Source organism: Scophthalmus maximus, chromosome 1 (assembly GCF_022379125.1).
Source record: "Scophthalmus maximus strain ysfricsl-2021 chromosome 1, ASM2237912v1, whole genome shotgun sequence".
Lineage (NCBI taxonomy): Eukaryota > Metazoa > Chordata > Actinopteri > Pleuronectiformes > Scophthalmidae > Scophthalmus > Scophthalmus maximus.
In genome coordinates, this window is record NC_061515.1 from 1196725 (window position 1) to 1221094 (window position 24370).

General features: G+C 43.0%; 1 protein-coding gene across 4 annotated transcripts in view; it reads left to right on the top strand.

Annotated features, from left to right (window-relative positions):
• The window catches only part of grik2 (glutamate receptor, ionotropic, kainate 2), a 165409-nt gene that overhangs the window by 129148 nt on the left and 11891 nt on the right, over nt 1-24370 (top strand). For 3 of the 4 annotated variants that reach the window (XM_035643546.2, XM_035643553.2, XM_035643578.2), the window contains 4 exons: nt 2722-2939; nt 11813-12038; nt 20631-20881; nt 21171-21198. In XM_035643546.2, the coding sequence (XP_035499439.1) occupies nt 2722-2939; nt 11813-12038; nt 20631-20881; nt 21171-21198 (723 nt within the window). The remainder of the gene's footprint in view (nt 1-2721; nt 2940-11812; nt 12039-20630; nt 20882-21170; nt 21199-24370) is intronic. The other variant, XM_035643563.2, reaches the window with a different exon arrangement.

The following is a 24370-nucleotide window of genomic DNA, read 5'->3' on the forward strand; positions in this document are numbered from 1 at the left end:
GGTGTCTGCGTGGCACCGTGCTGGACTACACTGTAGAGAGGCTCCCCTGCCCGGCGGCTAGCACCGCCCCCCAGAAAACTGTGGGATGTGCTGTTCGGTCATGACGTTACCTTGGGTACATGACACTCAGCCCCAACCAGGCTCTGTTAGGCTTCGGACTCGCTCCTCTTGAGTGCGTCGCTCCTCTCTTTCTGTTCTGGTTCTCGGAGGTGGAACAGGATGAGGAGCCCAGAGGAACTGGTAATATGTTCCACTTTTGAACCAACCTGCGTTTTGAAGTGGGCCTGCCATGATGGGACCGACACAGAACAAGCAGAATACACTGCGACTTGCATTGATTCATGTGTTTGTGAATGTTTTTCTTTATTTTCTTTCATATTTTTGGGGGGTTGTGGTTTGAAGAATGGGCAAAGTGGGTGGCTTGTGGTCGTCCTGGGGAACTTTGCCACGGCCGCTGGAGAATGATGAGAGTTGAAACAGACTATTAGGAGCGTGTAGCAGTTAATAACTCATCTTTTAAGTGAGGCCATAGACATTAGAGCCCTTACCATCAAGGGATGTTTCAGTCACACAAGCACTTCTTCACCATTACTTAAACTTTATTTAATTCCCATTGCTTATGCTTTTGTCCCCCAACCATATTACAAACTAGCTAGTCTTTTGTGTACGTCTACTAAATGCCAATAAATTCAAAGGGGTCACATCAGACTCATAAAATTTGAATATAAAAGGCCCCAGACTAACACCAAACATATTAATACAAGACATTAAAAAACACAAGACAATGCATACGGACTATCAATATTGTTTAAAAAGAAAATGGAAAAAAACTAATATATTGGAGGAACTAAAATTTTCAGTGTTGATTAAATGGATGAAATAATACATGAATGAAAAGCATCTGTTTGAGTTGAATGAAAAGCGATTGGCAATTTAATCCTCCTAACAAAGTGCAGGTGCCAGATGTTTAAACAATGCATATATATTAAATGCATACTCCGTGACATTATCTGTGTTTAAACTGGTATGTATAAAAGATATATAAGAATATAATAGACGTTATACATTACACATTGTACATCAGACACAGTGGACACTTGTTAAAGTCAGCAATGGGTGAAATTATATTAAGATTAAATATAAAACTAAGACCTAATCTCTTGTTTTGGTTATTATTATTTTGAATCTGCTCTGAAATCAGCAAAATTCTGATGAAAGGTTTATTTCTAAGCCTGATTTTTAACATGTTTTTTTTAAATCTACATTCCATCCATTGCTTTCCTGTGAGCTGTCACACACGAGCGCCATAAATCATCATTGATCATCTTTTTTTAGACATTTAACAATGATGATTGAAATATCACAGGGACGACGCGTCACAGATGCGTGGGGTGAATTACTGGCTGGGCACCGTAAAAATCCCCAGGAGTGCCATTACAGTCGTGATCGTCGTTATGACACTTATGACAGCTGTTCTGGTGCCGTCGAAGACCCTCAACGCAACGCGATCCATAAAAACCCTCACTGACGGGTCTAATGAGCGGTGGAGCAGGCACGAGTACCAGAATGTAAATGTATGTTTAAAGGCATTTCAACGCGCATTTCTGTCTAACTGGAAATTGAGCTAGTGCACGATGGAATGAGTATGTAAATGTCTGTCCTTGAAACCATAACCTGCTTGGCGCAGGAGAAGACTGACTACTGTATGGCAAATGATGTGGAGCTCTTCAGCATTTACTACGTGTTGTGTTGTGGCAGTATATACTGACAGTTTCACAGACGCTGCCTATACAATCTTATCATCAACATATTTTGATAATAATCAAAATATGTTGATATATCAACAACATATATTGTTGATATATGTTGTAGATATATCAACAACATATATTGTTGATATTGTATACATTCACTGATCATCTAGGCTGTTACTGCATATTTACAAAGTGCATAATACAATGGCTCCAGCTGTTAATGCATTCAGCTGTTCACAAGAAGACATTGTGTCACTGTCATTAAAGAAAACACAGTTATTTTTAATTTTTCCTCAGTTTTTAATCACTTACCAGAGTCGGCCTCTGTTGAACCTCATGTATCCTCCCGCCCACATCACGTCATGTCTCTCCCTGCTCCTGCTACTCGACAGCTCACTCAGGGAAACTGTGAGAAAGGAAGAAAGTTTGATTAAAAGTGAGAGTGCCGATTGAGACTCTCACAAAGGGAGTGCGGCGCAGAGTTCTTAACCTCCTATCTCTCCGACTCTTTGTCAGCTTTCCCTCCGAGTCGGTGAACAAAATCCCAGCTTTTCGATTTCTTAAGCCGCTTGAGGAGAATGGTCCTGCTATAATCCGGGCCCACCTTCCTTCACCTGGACAACTGACCTCACTGATCATTCCACCCACGCACATGTGCTCCTTCTCTCTCTGGGTACATTCGGCGTTTAACGTGAAAATGAAAGACACTTAGATTAACTGAAGATCAGACCGTCCGGTTCACACAAGAGAGCTTCACACAACCAACGTAAAACTAAGATACCAATCAACCGGTTCGACCACGAGCCTGCCCACTCTGCCCATTCTGTGTGTCCGTGTCGGAGTGTGTGATCCAGGCAGCAGATGCTGAGGCCTGGCCTGGCTCGGCCTGGCCTAGCCCGGGTGCTGCCCCCTCTCCAATCTAGTGCCGGACCAGACCTCACCCTCCCCCTCTGCTCCTCTCGTTCAGGATCTGAGCTCATGCCAAAAGCGCTCTCCACCAGAATTGTAGGAGGAATCTGGTGGTTTTTCACGCTCATCATCATCTCCTCCTACACGGCAAACCTGGCGGCCTTCCTCACCGTGGAGAGGATGGAGTCGCCCATCGACTCTGCCGACGACCTGGCCAAGCAGACCAAGATAGAATACGGGGTGGTAGAGGACGGCGCCACCATGAACTTCTTTAAGGTGAGTTACAACTGACTATGAGACCGAATGCAGTCGTTTTTAATGTTCGTGACCCTGGGATGTACAGGTACATCGACGCCACTCTGGAAATATGTATCGCACTAATAAAAAAGGGTATAGTATCGATTTTAATGGCAGCGTATCGCCATTCATTTCTAATAGTATTCAATAACACTACGATTGATTGGTAAGTACCAAGCAGAATCTATAATAGTGCTTTTGAACCTTCTATCAGCAGTCTAATATAGATAGGTTTGTCCAGGTCCCAGGCTCTTGATCACCATCATCAGATCAAAAAGTGGATTTGTTTTTGAGATCCAGAAAAACTTGAATTGACTGGCCTGTTGCAGGTCAGAATTCATTTGTGGTAATTTGATCAAAGATGCGTGTCTTTGGACTGCAAACTCCCATAAGACCCCAATAAGTCCTGGTTGGCCAGGTCATGTTGAAACTCAGGAGCTTTCCTTCTCACTATCATCCAATGATGCTGTTGTTCCCTTTTTGCAGCAGTGACGGTTTTGCCCCCTGCCAAGGTTCTGCTTGTTAATCCTCTCAGCGCAGGATCAAATACCTGCTGCACATCAAAGATGTTACGTTAATCCAGCAAAGTTTTGAAAAAACTCTTTTTGCTCTGAGTTTGATTTCTCAAAAAAATCAAAACATTCATCACACAATCAGTCAGTGCCACTGAGATTTGATCTGTAGTTCATGTACTACATGTCTCCTTTAATGTTATCAGGTGACTCATACACATCTTTAGAGCACGTTGAGTGCATGAAAACTCATGGCACTTATGTAAAATGTTTTGCCAACTTGAAGTGAAATTTGAAGAATATTTCTGAAGAGAACCAAATTGAGAATTCAAATTGAAGCTTTTACTTTTGAATTCACTTGTTTTAACATGTTCCAAATACCAAAATTCATATATCTATAATATATAGATTCACAATAGTGTCCAAAAGTCTGAGACCAAATTTTCATTTATTGGAATGTTTATGCATCTGTTTTGCAGCAGTGGCTCAGGAGGTAGAAAGGGTGGTCCACTAGCCAGAAGGTCGATGGTTCGATCCCCGTGATCGAGATATTTTGGCTTAATGTTTGTACAGTGGGAGGAAGCTGGTATACAGTCTCTGGTACCGCATCATCCAACAGGTTTCTCTTCCTGTAACGTGTTCAAGTCATCTGCTCTCACACATGAATATTAATGAATCCAGACGGAAGCAGAGGGGCGTTCGTCTTTCACCGCGACTAAACACATTCTGTCCACGGATCCTGTCCGAGGTGTTTAAAACTCACTGTTGGGATGATGGATGGGAGGGTGTTGATCCGACTCATCATTGCTCTTTGTTGATTCAGTGCAGCAGCTCGCTCTCAGATCACAATTACTATTCAACACAAGGAGAGAAGATCGCAAAATACCTTTTGTTTGGGTAATTATCGACTTCTGCTGCAAAAATACAAGTCTAATGGTGGTTAATTATGTAAATGTCTGCACGGGATCGTCCCTGAAGCATCGAGGCATCTCACTCATCTTCCTCGCAGGGACATTCCCCACGGACCGCCGCTACAATAACACTGAATCATTTAATAAGCAAACACACACCGCAGCTGTGTCTTGCTTGTTAGCTAATAAAATCACATCTTATTAAAGACGGTGCTGTTTTTTTCCCACCGTGTGTGTGTGCGTGTGCGTGTGTGTGTGTGTGTGTGTGTGTGTTTGTGCGTGTGTGCGTGTGTGTGAGAGTCACTGTGCGTGCGTGCTTGTTTGTGTGTGTGTGTGTGTGTGTGTGTGTGTGTGTGTGTGAGAGAGTATCATTGTTCGTTTGTGTGTGTTGGCGTGTGTGTGTGTGTGTGTGTGTGTTGGTGTGTGTGTTTGTGCGTGTGTGTGTGTATTGGTGTGTGTGTGTGTGTGTTGGTGTGTATGTGCGTGTGCGTGTGTGTGTGTGTGTGTGTGTGTGTGTGTGTGTGTGTGTGTGTTGGTGTGTCTGTAACAGGGTGATGTCTGTCGGAGTCTGAGGCAGAGAGACGAGCCCTTGTACACGGCCGTGGCACTGAGCTCCATGTCCCCGGGCTGTACAAGCATGACTCGTTTCACATTAGCAATGAGACAGATGGGAGGAACACCTCCAGTGTGGTGATTAACCCGGGCAGATCGAGCCCATTGAGATGATGTGTTTGATACGTGGGAGAGGAGAGAGGCAGGGTGGGACGGAGGGGGGGAGGAAAAAGAAATGTTTTGTTTTCTAAGATAAGATCCCAAGTGTTGACGATCACATGGTTATCAATGTATCAATACATAATCCACGGTTGTGAAGGGCCATTGAGTATCATCATGTCAGCTTTCTCCCTGAGAAGTCATGTTTTCACGTTGTTGTCTCTGATTGCGCAGCGACAGCCGTGAACCTCACGGTTCATCGTCAGGCCCGAATGCGCGCAGATTACCCATGATCCATTGCTTTGGAGGGGAGGAGCCAAACCAGAGGTGTTTGTCAGAGCAGTATAGCACATACAGATAAATAAATAAGAATTCATCAAATCTGCAGGATGAATGAGGATTAGACTGCAACCGACGCAAGCATGAGAGTTACTTCCCATGGAAGAAGCTCCCTGCTAAGTTTTAACTACACGCTCAGATTCTACAAGAGCACGCTCGCTCCCAGTTTGGTTCATTTTTCTAAATACAATCGAGTGAAGGAGTAATGACTGTCGGTGTTGTGGCCTCATGCTGGAGTGACAGTGCTGAGACTGAATGACCACGGCTCCGTGTAGCGAGGACGTCACGTCTGATGAGTCACGGTCAGCACAGTACAGCTCCTTGCTTGTGTGACTTAATGTAGCACCACTACTACTTCTGTTACTGGTGGGTACATTGTTTTGTGGAATAAAGTATTTTTCATGTATGTTTTTTCGCCAGACTTCATCCGACTTGTGTCTCTTTGTGATCAGCCAGTGCTCCGCTTTTTTCTACTTGCGTGGGGTCAACGAATGACATACATCACGGTCGAGGCAGATGAATTCAGATCGACTGATTCTTAACAAATATAATCACGTTTGTTTACTCCTATAGTTTTGGTTTCATGGCTCCCAGCGTTACTCTCCTGTCTTTGTCTCAACACTCTTGTTTGCGTCCTTTTTCCGCCACAGCCTCTGAATTTCAACCTTTTCAGTTATTTACTTCTTATATATTTCAGCTCAAACTCAAAATAATAGAACTTATATTTGTCCATATCTTTCCTACGTAACCTTTTCTTTAAACCTTCATTCTCACTTGATTTCCGTCTGTGTCCTATTCATCTTTTAATCGTCGTTCCACTGTAAAAGATCGTCGAGGTTTCATTCCAGCACAGTTGTAGAGAAAGAATGAAAAAAGAATGCGATAATGTTTCTGTGCTAGATTTTCATATCTGATCTGTTACAGTGGACTCTCCTCCAGGTTCAGCTGACAAAGCTACAAATAAGACGGAGGTGGAATTGTTTTTTTCTTCTTCCTTGTGTAGCCACTTGTGTTCCGTGTCAACACTGTATGTATTGCGCTGACAAAAACGCTGTGCCATTTCCCTTCCGCTCTCTGGATTCCTTTTGATTAGGGCCCCTTTGAAAACTATGCAAAACACTTTGGCAGGCGGCGAGCAGTTCAAGGACACGCGCTAAAATGCTGTACGCACAAAAGTTAACCACAATGTATTTACTCATTCAGTTTTTCTGAAATGAAATGCGCTCAGATGCACATAAACTGAGACATAGTCACAAGAACAGTAGCAATAAACACACACACACACACACACAGATGAAATGTCTTTTCTGGTGCAGCGGGACACATAGTGGATGTTGGGAGCAGTAGTTATCGTAATTGATTGCTGAGTAGTTGAAGGTTATTTCTCTGTTGAGTTTGACCACAGGGAAATGTGTCAAAACACGGGACAGCTGTGGCTCGGGAGATAGAATGGGCCGTCCGCTAACCTGAAGGTCGAGGATTCCATCCCCCCCAGCTCCTCCATGTCTGAATGCCAAAGTGTCCTTGGGCAAGACACTGAATCCCACGTTGCCCCTGGCGGCTGTGTGAACGATGTGTAAAAGAAGAGTGCGTCGTACAGTAGCGCCGTGTGTGAATGGAATGTGTGTGTGACTTGTGTAAAGAGCCTTGAGCGGTTGCCAAGACTAGACAAGTGCATTTACCATTTACATGTCGTCCCCAGGGCTGCAAACAGTCCCGGGAAGTTGTACTCAAAGAGATGAAAGATATTTTAGTGAAGTCGTCTAGAAGTGAAATTACTTGTGTAAAAATGTACTTTGACAAAAGTACAAACCAAGTCATTAAAATGTATCTGCATCACATTTTCAAAGGGGGAAGAGGAGGCTAAAATATGGCTACGAAGTCGGCCATGACAGAATTACCAGTAGGGGGGGACTCCACTGGTTGCAAAAAGAAGTCAGTTTTTCTGGAAGTCCATTAGAAAATGACGCTAAATGGCCCCAGTCGCCAGTTTCAAGTCTTCTCCAGTAAAACATGATGCTCATTTAGTAAATTATGGTTCCATGTGGAGTAAAATAGACAATAAAGCACGGTATGTAACGGGGTGTGGTTACTGTGTGACTGACAGGTAGTTCCGTCCACGCCCCCTGCTCCTCCAAATATGGTTACTTCTGGTTTCCAAAAAAACAAGATGGCACGAAACTTCAGGTTTCAAAATTGCAGTTTACAAACCAATGGGTGACGTCACGGTGGGTTGACTCAACGTCTCCACTACAGTGTGAGCAAGTTAGATTGCCTGTCACAAATACTTTCTTTAAAGGAAGTTACTCCTACAATAAGTTAAAGAGCGTAAAATGGGACCAGGATCATTGTGATGAATGAAGTGACTGCACTTGCATTTTACTGGAAATACTTGGAAGTTGTTTCATGAATCTGAATATAATGAATCCTCTTCTCCATGAAAATCATAAAGCAAATACAGTTTTACATCTCTAACAACTGTCTCGCCCTCTTCAAGTCTGCCGTATGGTTTCACACAAGTGGGATGATTACTGGGCACTTTTGTTTTTCCAATTCCCCCGAGGCGTCGGAGCTCGGCTCCAGTTTGATTTGTTATTGTGTTGACTCTGCACAGTTGGCCATGAAAATCGGTTGCAAAGCAACAGTGCTGTAAGCTCTTACGTGATGTCTCAGGACTTGACTGACCCCCTCCCACTCCCCCACCTGCGCTCGCACAGCTCAGAGAGAGGAACAAAAAGGGAACAATGAATGTGTTGTGTTCAGACGGGGAGCGGAGATGTCTGAACAGTGGTGGTGTGGCTGTCCGACTGTCTCTGAATCAGAAGATGACTCCAAGTTCGTGTTGGGAATTTGAATGCATGTTTTCTTTTTGCATAGAATTGAAACTGAGTCGAATGCTGTGTCAAGAGCGTGTTCTTATTAGAATGTATTCACTGTTGATGACATAAACTCATTCCTATGTTGGGGACAAAATAGTACAGAACTTACATAAGTTTGAAGCAAAGTCAGCTCTATACTGTATATGACCTCTGAAAAGGGTTATTACACCTTGTACATTTTTAAAGCAACCTAAAGAACTAATATGCCAGTAAACCAAGAAATTAATTCCTGAAAAATAAATTTTATACAGATTTATAGTCATTGACTATGTAATTGTTTTTTTCTGAGGTAATAGATATATTAGTTTTTTTCAGAAACATAGTTATGCGTATGAGCAAAGGTTCCATCACCAATCAAGCTGAAACTGTGCTGCTCATGTTCAGTTCGCCAAATGTTAATGAACTAACAACATAGTCAATGTAATGCCCACATTAATCAGTAGACCACCATTTGTAATGTCGTTTATCACAAAAGTCGGCTTCCACGGTCTTTCACGAATAGGAACTGACAGCGGAGCTCCTCAGCTCAAAGGTGCTTACTTGTTTAAGAGTCAGGTGTTGAAGATCTGTTCATACGTACTGTACAGTGAACGTCTTTAGTGATTGTTTGTGTTCAACAGTGACATAATTTGCCACATATATGATTAAGGTTTGGTTGAATTTGTACAACTTTTTGGTTTGAGGATAGAGTAAGGTTGAGATCATAGCTGAGAAATGTCGACAGCTGGTAGGGAACAGGATGAAAAACGAGAGACTAAGGGTCCGTCCCATTTCCCCCCACTTGGTCCTACCCCTCCGTAGGGTAGGGTGTCCCATTTCTTTTGAAGATTAAAGGGGTAGGGGTCATCTACCCCTTCGAACGACTTCAAACAGCGATCAAACAGGGTTGGGTGGTCAGACGTTGACTTCAGGTGGAGTAGTAGGGCCAAGGGATAAGGCCAAGTGAGGGGAAATGGGACGGACCCTAATTCTCTGACCTGCTCACCAAGCAGCTTCCAAAGTCTTGCAGCAGCGTATCAATGTCTTGAAGAGAGAAGTTATATTTCACACAACTACTTAGAACTTTCACGGAATCAACAATTAAACGTCGAGTCAACCATCATCAGTTCGACACACTTTATACATTATGTAGTGAGTGGCTTTGGATTTCAGCTGCATTGTGACGGTGAGTCTCTGAGGTACAGCTGCTGTCTGAAAAACTGGCTAAAGAAACATACGAGTGTCCAAACAAAGAGCGTTGTCATGATAACAGTGTTGGACCTCAACCTTGAAAACTGATCCACAAATACACACAGTACATTTGCTGTAAACACATTCTGTGAATGTGAGAGAATGGTCAAAGTATCCTATTAATTTTAAATGTGTTTACAGAGTTGTTGTTTGTTTTTTTCCATCCTGCCAGTCGATCTGGGGGATCGCTGTCTTCTGGTGACCTTGTCCGTCAGCCCCCCCCGCTCGCTCACACACCTTCGTGGGCCAGGTTTTTGCTCCTTCGTGTCAGTCATAAAAAAGATTGTGGAACAGATTGGTCGTTGAAACACCCTCCCGTAACAATTTTTTTTTCCATGCAATGACAAATTTGTTATGTAGAAACAGGCAGGTCAAAATCTCTCCCTATAAATAATAAATGTATTTCCCTGGAGGCTGTGGTGCAGTGCCTAATAAACTCTCTCTCTCTGATCTTTATGTCTAAACAATATTCTATTGTTTTCATGTTGTTAGTAGTTGCGTGACGGTAGACACTGAATTCACTGTTAATGTTGACGCTGTGACTTCTGACTCTCTGACTTGAGCAGTCTTTTGCACAGACCAACATCTTCACGAACCCTAACCATGTTTTGTAATGAATATAATGACACATTTGGCCCCATGGTCAGACGAGTGTCTCATCCTCCCACCCAGAAGCCATGTTGTGCAGACAGAGAATGCACCATAGCACCCGTCTGAGCGCACTTCTCAAAATGAAGTGTGGCCAGTTGCATTGTTGGTACATTGCAATGTCCAGCGCCCCAGTATTTCACTGTTCTTTCACGGGCACATTATCATGAGAGTGATTTGCTCCACAGGCAGGTGAGCAACACAAGCCACTAGTTACACACACACATGGTCTGAAGTAAAAAGGTTTCCTCTCCAGGGAAGCATTTCCTCTTACTACCTGAAAAATCCACCATTGTAATAGCAAGCACACTGATTGTTTTATTGCATGTTACGCTGTGAACACACCAATAATTAAGTAAGGGACTAAGTACAACCCTTTTGAACCATGTGCCTTATGCAGAGGCCTATTTATCTATTGCTTTTTTGCCATTTGCCATTTTTTAAAGCTCTTCCCATAGGCGAGACTCCTGAACAGCGACGGTGCTTCTTTGCCATTCAGCACTAAATGTTCAAATCTTCAGCTCAGAAAGAGCACCCCTGAATAGGGTAATAATCATATTGTGTTAGAGGTATCATACAATCAAAATGACTATTGTGAACCAAAAATGTGTGAAAAACTCACTCCCCACAGTTAACAAATCATTCCTCATCATACGGGTTAAATGTCGTCTTGATGACGTCTTCATGAAATGACATTATTACAATTTTTACAAGTTAGAATTCCCTGATTACCGTATATAGGGTGCGTGTGCAGGGTTAGCATCGTCCCTCCGAGGCTTTTCATTTCATTCTCGTCATCACAGAAATGTGATATCATTGGAGAGACCACAGAGGTTTTTAACACTGTGCTACATGGTTATTGAAAAGCAGAAGAGCGACACGAGCCCCCCACAGAGGACAACAATGCTATTCATCGCGTGTAACCATCGCACTTTCCATGATCTCGTATGGTCTCGGTGTAATCAGCTCTGGATCCCCTTTGTGGAGGCTCCGGGAAGCCCACCTCCGCTCCTGCGCCTGACTGGGAGCATAGGTGGTTATCTGACTCTCCGTGTATTCACGGCCACGCCGCTCTCGCCTTATCAGCAGTCTGAGGCATGCATGCTCAATCGCCTGATTTGTCAAGGGTGACTCTGAAAGATTCTGATAGGCACTCCGCAAATCACCCAGTTGATCTAAAATATCGACCAGCCACAAAAAGTCATTACGCACAATAATGGCAGGCAGGACCTTGAAGATGTGACTTAATTAGGTTTCAAATGGCTTCAAAAATGCCTTCAAATCTGCTCCCCCTGGAGACTTATGTGCTGCTGGGTTTTCCTCAGTGATTACAGGTGTAGAACGTGAGGCGCATTGCTCCTGACAACGCCGCTGACGCTCTCAAGTACGGGTGATGGCAGCAGCAGCAGTCACACAGATTCCCACTGCTGCTGCTATTCACCATGCTTGTCCGCTCCAACCTGTATTTCCCTCACGTGTGATACTGACTCATGTTTCACAGCTTTTTGCCAAGCCTTTCGTTAGCTTCAGCTTTCATGTTGAAGGCATTTGCCCACTGTGATGATTTTAGATGGCTCCGTGTCTAAGCAGTCGGGATTTTTTTTCCCTTTGTCTCCTCACAGAAAACCAAGATCTCCACGTACGATAAGATGTGGGAGTTCATGAGCAGTCGGAGGCACTCGGTGATGGTGAAGAACATCGAGGAGGGCGTCCACCGCGTGCTCACCTCGGACTACGCGTTCCTCATGGAGTCCACCACCATCGAGTTCGCCACGCAGCGCAACTGCAACCTCACGCAGATCGGAGGCCTCATCGACTCCAAAGCCTACGGGGTCGGCACCCCGATGGGTATGTACAGTACAGTGAGCCACATTCATCACACACGGTCTCTCTCCTGAGGCAAAACACGAGCTCTAACGACCTTTAGTTATTGGGTTGTGAAGCAGGCAACAACCGGACGGAGCTTTGAATCGTGCACTTTAAGGTTTAATTGTCTTGTATTTTATTTCGTGCATTCAAAACATCTTGTTTAATTGATGACTCGGCCATGACTCTGGTTATCCTCCCCGGTCAAAACTGCAAATGTCATCACGAACGTAGATCTTTAACATTTCAATAAAACGCAGTGTTAACAGTATTCAGTGCGTTGACACTGCGCTGCGTCCCCGAGGGGGGAACCCGTGTGCGGTAACGCTCGGCAGTGGAAAATCCCGGGGCTATCTGCAGCGAGCAGCAGGCAGGGTAACATGAACAGTGGGATGAACAGAGAGGGTGGCCCAGCGGCAGATTGTCATAATCCCACAAAAAGAAAAAAAAACAATAACAACACTGGTTAAATACCTGAGGAATTACAACTCGACACGATGACCGCACACAGGAAGCTGCTCTTAAGCTGTGTCACATAGAGAGGATTGTGAAATAGCTCCTACGGTGTCGATGCCCTCCGCGAGCGCGGCTTCTCAACAACATGCCGTCGCCACGAACGACGCTGGCGCCTGAGAGCGGCGGCTGAATAAAAGAAATGGCCTATTATCGGGCTGGAGTCCTCCTGCAGCGGCCGTGGGTTCGACTGCGACCCCGGCCCTTCGCAGCATGTCCTCCCCACTCTCTCCCCCCTTTCACGCTGAACACTATCATGTCATTAAAGGCTTAAAAATGCCCCCCCCCCACAATATATATATACATATATAAATCTACACATTGAGATACTGAATGAAATGTTTAAAACCAAGAAAACTGTCTTTACCTTTTCATCTAATGAGCATAAGGAACATTAACACGTGAAAACATTTATAGAGAATGTAAAGAAATGATCCAGTATTATCTGTTCGCAGAAGTTAGAAGTCTCTTCCGCGGAGGTTGGATGATATCCAGCGGCCGTATTGTCCTAAAGAGATGGTGGAGAAATGTCATGTGGTGACGCTGAGTGTGGGGAAGGGGTGTGCTGCTGTTTGTGTCCATGCTTTGCTGCTCGGCCACGGAAGGTAATTGGACCGACTGTCGAGCTGCGTGTGAAAACAGTGGAGGTCGGCTACATTTTCTTTTTGCGTGATTGCATTTCCTGAATGATGGACTCCTTGTGAAGGTGTGTGTGTGTGTGTGGATTGGTATTCTCCTATATGAGACTGTGTACTTGACTATAGCATAGAACCTACAGTACATTGCATATCATTTTTCTGTTTTCTGTGACTATAGCATTGTGTGTGTGTGTGTGTGTGTGTGTGTGTGTGTGTTGGGTGGAGTTAATGAAGGAAGCTCAAGAGGGTGAAGGGAAACTGAGTGCACCACAGCTTTTGCACGTACTACAAAAGAAAGAGGGTTGTTAGCATCATGACTCCCTGGTGGCCCATTCACACCAGTCAGGACAAGGTATTTAAATTGCTAATCCTACCCTTTTATTACCCTTTACCATATGCAGCCTGTATTCCCTCACAGCCGGGACATTTAGCATATATATATATATATATATATATATATATATATATATATATATATATATATATATATATATATATATTTTTCATTGAGTGGAACACAGAGTAGGGGTTGGGCTGCATTAATACCTGGGCTCTAATAGAACTGTGGCACTCGGCCCCTCGGCAGCTGCCTCGTCCCTGTAATGGACAAAGTGCACGTTCACCTCCCAGGCGTTGGGCATCGCTCGGTCTAACGGCGTGTTTGCTCCATTTAACACCTCCTGCTAAAATCCTGTTAATCCGCAGGACAACACTCAGACATATTTAGGGCTTAAGTATAGAACAAAGACGGATCCTCTCGTGTGTCAGGAGATGTTAACGCGTAGATGTTTTTTTGATGGTTTTGGGTTTTGAGTAGAGATAAATCGTGAAACATATTTCTGCATGAATGTGTCCAATAACAACTAGACACATGCTGTATTATGGAGTTGTGTACTTACATGATCCCAGATATTACCAGCAACTTTTCCAAATTTAGAGACATCTGAAGTTCTTATCAAGGTAATGATCCGATCGCTCGGTTGCCTGTCGAGACCCTTTGTGCATGTGGTGTTTTTTATATTGTCATTATATGACGAGGTCTGAAGTTCCGCTGCTCTTACACTGCAACGCTTATATGCATGTGATATTTACACAAACAGGAAAATATTCAAACCTTCACTTCAATGTTTCTGTTTTTTTCTGTTTTTTTCTGTTTTGAGCATCATTTCATACAGAATTGCACCAAATATCAGCCTGATATTAGGTATTTAGAAGTTATGGACCCTGATTGAATTCAAAATGAAGATCTGTGAGTGGATGGGTCAGTGGTAAAAGAGTGTTATACAGTAAATATAAGAAAAAAATGTGATGGCAGTTAATTCATCACTCACTATCTATGAAGATTTCCAGACAACTTTAGACGCCAGATTGCCATGAAATATGCTGTGAATATTCATGCTCCACAGATGATGTTGTTGATGATCGTTTCACAACAAGTCAGAGAATTCCTCTCAAAATTATTGGCCAATTTCGGGCAAAGATTAGGGAGCGGGATTCTTAAAAGAAAAACCACCATAGACATGTTTTTATTGTCTACAATCTATTGGATCGATTCGTATCATGTTTGTATATAGATTTTGAAACATCTGAAATATGAATTGTGTAGAAATCAAGGGACAGTAGGATTTCTACCAAAAAATTATCACATACTCCATTTTGTGGAATGGGAATTAAAAGGTGGAATCAAGTCATCTCTAATTATAACCGAACAAAAACAAACCAGAGATAAAAAAATGATGTATATTCCCTTTTCATAATGGCAATTTAAATCTCCTGCATCTGCCCTGCGACGGAGCCCTGACGGTCTGCTGGGACTCGGGCTGGGGGTCGTCTGCCCTCCGCGTCTCCGAGCAGGAAGTTGAGATTAGTTTTCCTCTTTTTTTGCAGAAGTCTGTTTTTATGCCGGCGGAGGAGAGAGATTGACCCCGGAGCTGTGTGTTCACAGTGCGTTCTTACAGACAAGTCATCATGACACTCCCTTTAGTTTTTTACTTGTGATCATTTGCTGTGTTTATGTGTTAGTCTGTTTTTTGATAACGCGCATATTTCCAATATGTCGTTAAATGGAGTCACTGCCTTTACTCCCATCGCAGCGTCTTGTTCAAGCATCTTTGTGCAGCTACTGTCTCCTCCCCTTCCTCGCCTGCAGTCTCCGCATTATTCCCCATCCTCCCTTTCCCTTTTGTGTCTCTCCCCGACAACTATCAATCTTCATTTACCTTCATTAGGCTGCATTAATCAAGCTGGGTAAAAAGGGGGAGGTGTCTGTGCTGCCTGTCGGCAGGCGGCCGTCCTCTCCGGTCGTCTGTGCTGCTGCTGCAGGGTCACTTGGCCTCACCTCATGAACGGGAAGGTTCCTGAAAGCATTTCTGTGAGATGGAACATCTCCAACGATGTGACCTGCAGTGACTTACTCCACCCTTCCCACTCTGGTGTGTGTGTTCGATGGATAAAGAAAGAATATTAGACTCAAACTGAGGGAAATGCAGCAGAGACATTTATTCTCAGGACACATTTCAATTGAATAAATGTTCCACTATTTCAAAATGTATATCAATCAGAGTTGTGGGGATGCAATGATTGATGAGAGAGAGAGAGAGAGAGGAGGCGAACTGAAAGACAGTTTTATATAGTTATTAATTATGAATACTGCAATCTGATAAAGAGTGCACGAAAAACAATAACGTGAAGAGTCGTTATTATTCCAAGAACAAACAGGATCAAGTCTAATATATTTACATTTCAGAATCTTCTGTATAATTATGTCCAGCTTGATCAAAATTCCCAGAATACAATTATTTATAAAAACAATATTTTAACTGCATATTTAATTGCTCGTCCTTTTGTGTTTGTTCCAACACTTAACATGCGAAACAGATCTGGGACCAGAGAGACCCTGTTCCCAGGGTCGGGCATCGGAGCACATTTCATTTTCCACTTTTCTTCTTCATCGAGAGACGATGCATGAGGGACGGGAGGTGCAACGTCTCCACCCTGATCGGGCAGATTGCACCGACGTGTCTTATTGTGGATTCAGTGCGTTCTGTCACTTCCCTCCACACTCTTCCCTGAGTCGAAGGAATAAAAGGCTCTTTTATGGACAAACAGGCAGAGGCCTGTTCCTCACTTCCTCCAACCATCAACCAGTCGGAGTGATTTTCACGTCTTCACCCAAACACAGGCGCCGTGCGGAGCGCCGTCATGACACTCAAACATTAGGTCAGCATCCAATCTTCTTTCCCAAATCACGAGGATATAACAAGTGAATCAGACCATCAGCAGAATTGACAATATTTATTTTATTTTAGACACCTAAATTTGTTTTTTTTTGTTTTTTTTAAACTGCTTTTCATTTCCCACTTGGTCCCATTTGGTCTTGCAACCAATGATGTGATTCACGTCCATGACACCATTTGTGTAATTTGATGCTTTTAAAAATCAACAACAATGTGTGTTTCACACAATCTGGGACATGTTCACTGTGATCTAGTGAGTTATCAGTGTTATGAAGGAAGTAGCTGACTCTTAAGAACCAAAATTCAGGATAAATATCCAAGTGGTCTCAGACTTTTGCACTTTAGCTAATTTTGAGAAAGATATCTCAGATGAAAACCAATATCTTAAAATGAGACTTTGCTGGATTGAAGCACAATATGATGCATTTTAGGAAGTATTTATGTAAGTCCCTGAATAATCATTGTTATGAACCGGAGGATGTTTTCACCACCCAGGCCTTTCTGTGGAGTTCTGATCCTTAAAGGATAAAGCGGTGTAGATGATGGATGGATGGATGGAATCTTACTATTTCTTCTTCTGATACGTCTCACTTGTGTGTGTTGGATGTTCTCCCTCCTTTTGTTTGTCTAATTTTCCTGTTTTGTGTAACTGTGAGTGTTTTACCTGTGTCCTATTATCTGGGCCTCCCCTCCCTCGTGTATCACGTCTCTGAGCTCCCAGTCTTCATTGCCAGTTCATCTGTTCATTTCCCCCGTCCCGCCACGTGCCTCTGTTCCCATCCCGGCAGTTCGCTCATGCATCTGTTCCCAAGTGTTTCTCAGTGTATTTTTGAGTTTGCCTGCCTGCCCGTCCATCTGCCAGTGGGAGGGATTTTTCACGGCACCTATACCTTCCTGTATCCCGTCTGCATTTTGGGTCCTGAGAAGTCAATTTGACCTGATTTGTGTGTTTGTGCGTTTTAATATAATAATATAATATATACATATATGATATTCCACTCCTCTCTGCCAAGAACAGATCTGAATCCAGTAGAACACCTTTGGGATGTGATGAAACACATTGGCAGCATGAATGTGCAGCTGACAAATCTGCGGAAACTATGTTGTGCAAGGAGCCAAATCTCAAATGAATTTTTCCGACATCCTGTGGAATCCGCGCCTGAGGCTGTTTTTTTTATAGAGCAAACGTTTACCAAGCTCCTATACCGACAGTCATTAGCAAGAAATCAGTGAAGAAAACATTCAGCTTCAGCTTCTCATTTGTTACCTGGTGCTGAGCGTCGCTGTCACCGGGTGAGAAAACCAACATGTTCAGGGTTTGTTGAATCAACTGTAACTTATTAATTTGATAACAGGTCTCGATTGAACTTGGCTGTTGTTGGTTTGTGCGCACTAAGCACACGAGAGAACAAAACATCACTTTTTATCAACACTGTACAACCTTGAGTTTCTGCAGTTTCAACCACTTCAACAGAGCGAGACGTTTTAACATCTAACGTCACGTCACTGTCCGGGATGGTGTTCCCCAAAATTAACCGTCATTCGTATCAGAACAATAAATTTAGCTCATTATATTTTACTGTTAGTATTTGAATCAAGAAGCTCATGAGATTAAATAGTCTTTCTCACATGACATCTGCGGTACCAGGCTTTATTGGAACATCCAGTTGAGTGTTGTCCACAAAGCAGTGAGAATCAATATTATGTAGCGTGCACATAGATATTAAAAGGGAACCGAGAATCGAGCCCTGTGGGACGCCACAAAAGAGAGGCGCATGAGGGGAGGATTCACCTCCAAGCATAACAGTGTCGGACCTTTTAGATGTAAAAGACCAATCCAGAGCCACATCACAGATGACACCACACAGGACTTTCTTTCTTTTGTCCAGACAGCTGATTCAGACATTGTGGTCCAATTTGTCAAAGTCTGAGTTGAGACCAAAAAGGATACAAATGGATTTAATGCCTGCGTCAGTGGCAATAAGTTATTGTTGAATTTGACCAGAGCAGTATCACTGCAAAAATAAATCTGATTGAATTTCCTCCAAAATGTAATTATTGTTCATAAAACAAATCAGTTGTGTGGATATTTTTTTATTTCTATAATATTGGATAAAAATGGCATCTTAGAGATGGATCTAAAATCACATTATCCCACTTAAAACAGAAGAATCCAGAGCGAGCCTGTTTGAAGCCGAGTATAAAGGCGGTGATTTCGACAGAACCTTCAGTATCACAGCCAAGGCCGGGGTCAAAATACCATCTGGCTCTCCATATGAAAATGGTGGAGGATCTGATGGCGTGCAGTATATTTTACAACTCTAATATAAAACCCATTTACAAAGGAAACATTGTTGCTCCGTTGTCGCAGAGCAACAGTCAGTCGGTCAGGAGGCATTAGATGGTTCGACCCATTTCATGCTCATGTGAACGGGGGTAACACTTGCCAAAAGCCCGGCTGGCTCCGGTGCAGCGCGGGGTCTCGACTGTATGACACACTGATCATTTTCATCCTGCCCATTTGTTTTTATCAGGCAGAGTGGGCCCGGTTTCAAGGCTGGCCGTGTCTTGTTGCAGCGAGTGATTTATCTGATACGACGTTGGCTGGTTGCTCCACACTGGAACTGAGGAGAATCTACCTTCTCTGGATGACGATGAATAACCAGAGGACCAGAGCACAATTCACATTTGCCGTCACCATGGTGATGGATGCTTTAGAAAACACGCCGGACGTGAAAAGAAAAGAGTCAGACAGCAGATGCCCTTTTTGTGGAGTTGAAGGAAGGAAGATATGTTAAAGAGTGTGAACATGACCACAAGGCCGAGGGCTGCGGCTCGGAGCTCCTCTCCCTCAGGGGAGTCTTTATTATTGTCACATCTTAGGGACCACAACATAGAACTGTAGCTAAACTGGTCCTGTACACTGACTACTAATCACAGACTGCTGCACCACCCAATGATAATGTTTTCTAATCTAAACATGAACCCCCCCGTGCTCCAGGGAGAGTTCATTTTAAGTGTTTGTGATAATAGGTGTTATTATTATTATTTTTTTTGGAATAGTCAAGCCGCATTAACATCCTGATTGCAGCATATAGGTCGTACCACAGGGAGGTTTGGGGGAGTGCGAGTCTGGCAGGATTCAAATTTTTTTTTTTTCTTTACCCTTCAGGTTTAATCAGGGATCTCAACGTGTGACTGGTTTTGATCAGCAGAGCGGGGGGAAGGTGCTGGAGTGCTTTATCTGAGTGGAGGAGGCTGCAGGTGTTGCTGGGAAAAACTGAAAAGAGAGTAGAATTCATTGGGCAGACCATTTTCTGAGGCTCGCTTTGGGAACGTTAACATATTAAGCCCGGGGAAAAACAGCTGGCAGTGAAAACATAAGCATAGTGAAGTGTGGCAACTGGTTTTAAATAGACGGCTAAACAGTTAGAATGAGCTATGGACTATGAGCCCCCATGGATGTATTTTAGAGTTATTAGTTTATTGTTGTTGGGCCCATGGGTTGGTGGGAGCATTAATATTTAACAGTGTTAAACATGTACGATGAAATAAAGTGGAATCTGGACTGTAATGCACCAAGTGCTCACCAAAACATAATGGGGGTTTTGATTTAAATACACCAATACACAGCAAGGTCGACGAGTTGCAGAAGTGAATGTGCAAAAACAAAATGCTTTCAAGAGGAAGGAACTTACAGAGCAATCTTCAAAATAAAAGCATGAAAACTGTAGGCAGAAAAAATTGAAATATACATTAAAAAAATTAGATTATGAAAATTAGCACTTAAGGCACACAGTATGGCAGAGGTGGTTAATTCAAAATATATTTGTTTTTAAGATATTTGGCCATTCACAAGTATTGGATAAATTGAAATTTTGATCTAATACAATATCAGGGGGCCAACGATAAAATTAGGATTCATCTTACAGGGAAGATTAACGTCAGAACCAATTTTCACAGCAATTTTGCACTGTGGACTAACCAAAGAACGCAGCATCTGCAAAGATAGAAATTGCTGGCAGAACTCAAGTCTCTTGAAAAGTTCAAAAGTTAAATCCTTGAGGACAGCGAGGGCTACATTAGTGGAATAAAGATGTCGACCGTCCGCCACTCACTGACAAGATGTAGACTCTGACTTGTCACGTCGGATGCTCATGTTGACCTCGCGTCTTTTGGTCCTTCAGGCTCTCCGTACAGAGATAAGATCACTATCGCCATCCTGCAGCTTCAGGAGGAAGGGAAGCTGCACATGATGAAGGAGAAGTGGTGGAGAGGAAACGGCTGTCCGGAGGAGGAGAGCAAGGAGGCCAGCGCCCTCGGGGTGCAGAACATCGGAGGGATCTTCATCGTGCTCGCCGCCGGACTTGTCCTCTCCGTGTTCGTGGCCGTGGGAGAGTTCATCTACAAGTCCAAACAGAACGCACAACTTGAAAAGGTAAGAAACACCCCTGACATCCATCGCTGCTTAATTTAAAACAATGATAGCAGAATTTCTTACCATGACCACATTTGCCATGAATGACGGTCAGTCTCATGGCAAAGACAAATTGACATAAATGTTCAAAGTGAAACAAAATATTTGCCAAATATATATTTTTTAAACTTTCGAGTAATTACTTTAAATAGATCATCTGTTTGCCAATTTGTGAAACTCACACTTTAATGACAGTGCTATATCCAGTGCACTAAGATAAGGTTTGGTTTCTTTGCATTTATTCACATAGGCCCAATGGCGACAACGAGATAAGAAACGTGAGGAATTCTGCTGTCACCATGGATCCAAGCTAGACTTTAACCACCATCTCAAATGACCTCAAGTGAAACTCCAGAAACTTTTTTTTTTTCCTATTGTAATCTAACACCATCCAAAACATCCCAAAACTACTGAATTGTGTTTTTTTCTTTCTGGGAACATGATTTGAGCACTGCTAGCAATATACAGTTGGACCGTGGACACGGTGTATTGCTAATGTCTGTCCTGCTGCATGACCCACGTCCACTAACACCCCCCCCCCCCCCCCCCCCACTCCCCCACTCCCCCCACACCGTCCATTTCTCACGCTTCAAACTGTCCTCTGCCCGATACCGTAACTATTCTCACTGTTGACACCGATGGCGTTTAGCTCTCAAACATTGTGACACTGAACAGTTGCTGATATAATGGCCTGCACCACCTGAACAAATACTGTAGGGCAACTGTAAATACATGAAATATGAATTCCCCTGGGGGGGGGGGGGGGGGGGGGGGGGGGGGCGCCAGTAATTGATATCTACTCCTTAAAGCCAGAACCTGCCATGAATGCTCAGTTTCATTTGTCATGTTCAAATACTCATTGTAGGACACGATACAGAATGTTAGTACATTCAACGGAAGCTGTGGCTGAAGATTATACACGCTTGGATTTCAATATAATTATGTGCTGTGAAGCAAATAGTTCTTTATAAAGAACAGTTTGTATGTTACATATGTTAACAATGAAAAATATACTGAATACATGAAGAGGCAAAACGGCAGTAATGAATATGTCTGCATCAGTCTTTTGCAAGATAAATCTTAGCATTAAAGCATCATATGCTGCAACATGTAGGTTAATAGCTGATGGCTAATATTTACTGCAGAAGCCAGTTAGCTAAAAGCTAATATTTATATAAAATGACGGCGTTAGATCGTATGTAGTTATTTTTCTAGTTATTACCAGAGCTGACAGTGACGGTATGAGCCCCGATGTTATGGACTGAACATAGTGGCATTATGCCAAACGGTACATAGAGAAGAAAGTGGTGAAAAAAAAATGTTTGGGTAATGTTTTTAGCATATACTACACATTTTAATACACTGTTTAGTGCAAGTTTTTTTTATTATTACAGCAATTATTAAGATATTGCATACTGGGGCACTGATTGAACTATGACATGAACAGATTTCTAAATGACAATGTATTTACAAAATGTTTTTATCAAGGATGCTGCATATACTGTACATGTAATGTAACCTTGGTATTTAGGCTGCCAGGAGCACTTCAGTTAGTGGAACCCTGCCAGCCGTGTTGTCCTGGATACTTGACATGCATCTGGAGTCTGCGTGATGCATCCTGGGAAATAAGGCTGCCAGGGGTCCATCAGCCGGTGCGCTGTATTATTGTCAGAGGTGATGGACTCCTGACATTAAGGCTGCATGGTGCATAACGTACATAACATGCTCTTTGCATTCCCATTGCCCCGGGGTACATTAGACGTTACATTATGGAGGCCACCGCTGGTAGCCTTATTGCCTCTTGGACAGATGTTCACTGACACCACAGGTAGGAAGCACTGACATCAACGGATCAAGGCGGTTATTGTTCGCGTCAGTTGTCCAGATTAATGCTGCATTCATGTCCAATATCCCAAGTTGGGAAGCAGCCAATGTGCTTTTCAGTCAGAATGTGGAAACTTGGACAATGCAAAAAAAGGTGTGTTGTATTTTGATTGCTCAGAGCATTTATCTAATTTTTAAGCAAAACAAACAAACTCCTCTTACTAATCCCAGTAACTCTGTGTAGAGAGAATCTAACGTTCTTAATCATACGTTTTAATAATTCACTTTTGTAGAGTTTTCGTGTACCGAAGTATTTGAGGACTTTCGAGTTGGTCATTTGACCAGGAGGGGGCGCTCACGTGAACATTGCCATTGGGAAACTTGTTCTTACGATTATTCCAGCACCACATGAATGCACAATAACATGTTCACTGGGATGATATTTTAATATACATATAAATAGTGCACTATATACCTTCAGGTATAAGTTTCACCCAACACATAATCAACTCTTTCATCTGAATTCAGGGGTTTTTTGGGTTTGTTGTTTGTTTTTTGAAAGTGCTTTCACGTCCACAACCTGTTTCCCCTAAAAACCTTAATAGAATAGTTTTTTACTATATATGTAACACTGTTATATACAGAAAGATAAGACGTACACAGTGTGAGGCCACGGCAGCAACGCTCCACCACTCCTACACAGGGTTGCTCATCTATTCAGGACGAACTAGATAAAGTCAGACACGTTGAATAGACCCAGCTGACAACGCGCAGAGAGTCTGACCATTTTTTTATTTCATTTTTTTACAGACTCAAGGCTTCACCGTTCAAATTGCAACATATCTCTTCAACCGCTGTACTGACATTGAAATGCTTTCACTCTGTTTTCATGCACAGATGCCTCTCGTCATGTGTCGTGCCTTTGATTGGAGTGTAAAATAATTGACAGATTTGTCACTTGTTTGCTTTGGATTGCACACAAGTCATTTAGACAAAATAGGATCACTGGATTGCAGCAGCACAGGGTTTGACTAATATTGTTTTTTGACGGCCTGTTTTGAATCTGCCCATGGAAAGTACGTGCTTAGTCACTAACTTCTTTGTTGACTGAAAACAGTTTAGACGAAGAATTGAGGCCCATTGAGGAGCAGAGCTCTCCACTGAAACCCAGATTAATTCAGTTCTTTGAAGTGGGTGATCAGCTATTTGAAGGAAGTTTAATTTCTGAGTCGCCAAACTCGGATGGCGGACGTCCACAATCACTTTCACTTTGATGTTGTCGTCCAAAGCTAAACCTGCTCACAGAGACTACACGTTCAATGATGCACCACCTGACGACAGGAGAACTTGGCCGTCAGTGGAAACCACATTGGGCAAACATAAGAGTACTGCTAGAGTTTCTTACATTCACTGAAATCTGCATTTTGGCAAGTCTACCCTAGAAAGTTCTGGATGGGTCCTGTTGCCCTGCGTGCCACTGTCAGTGATTGGAGAGCAGCTTGAAAAATCAAATCCTGAGCGGAGCAGCCGTTTAACCAGAGGATATCTGCCGCCCAGGAGACAACTTCAGTTGCCATTTTCTGTAATCAGTTTGGCCTTTCAACGGTTTTGCAGCCCAGCGTTTAT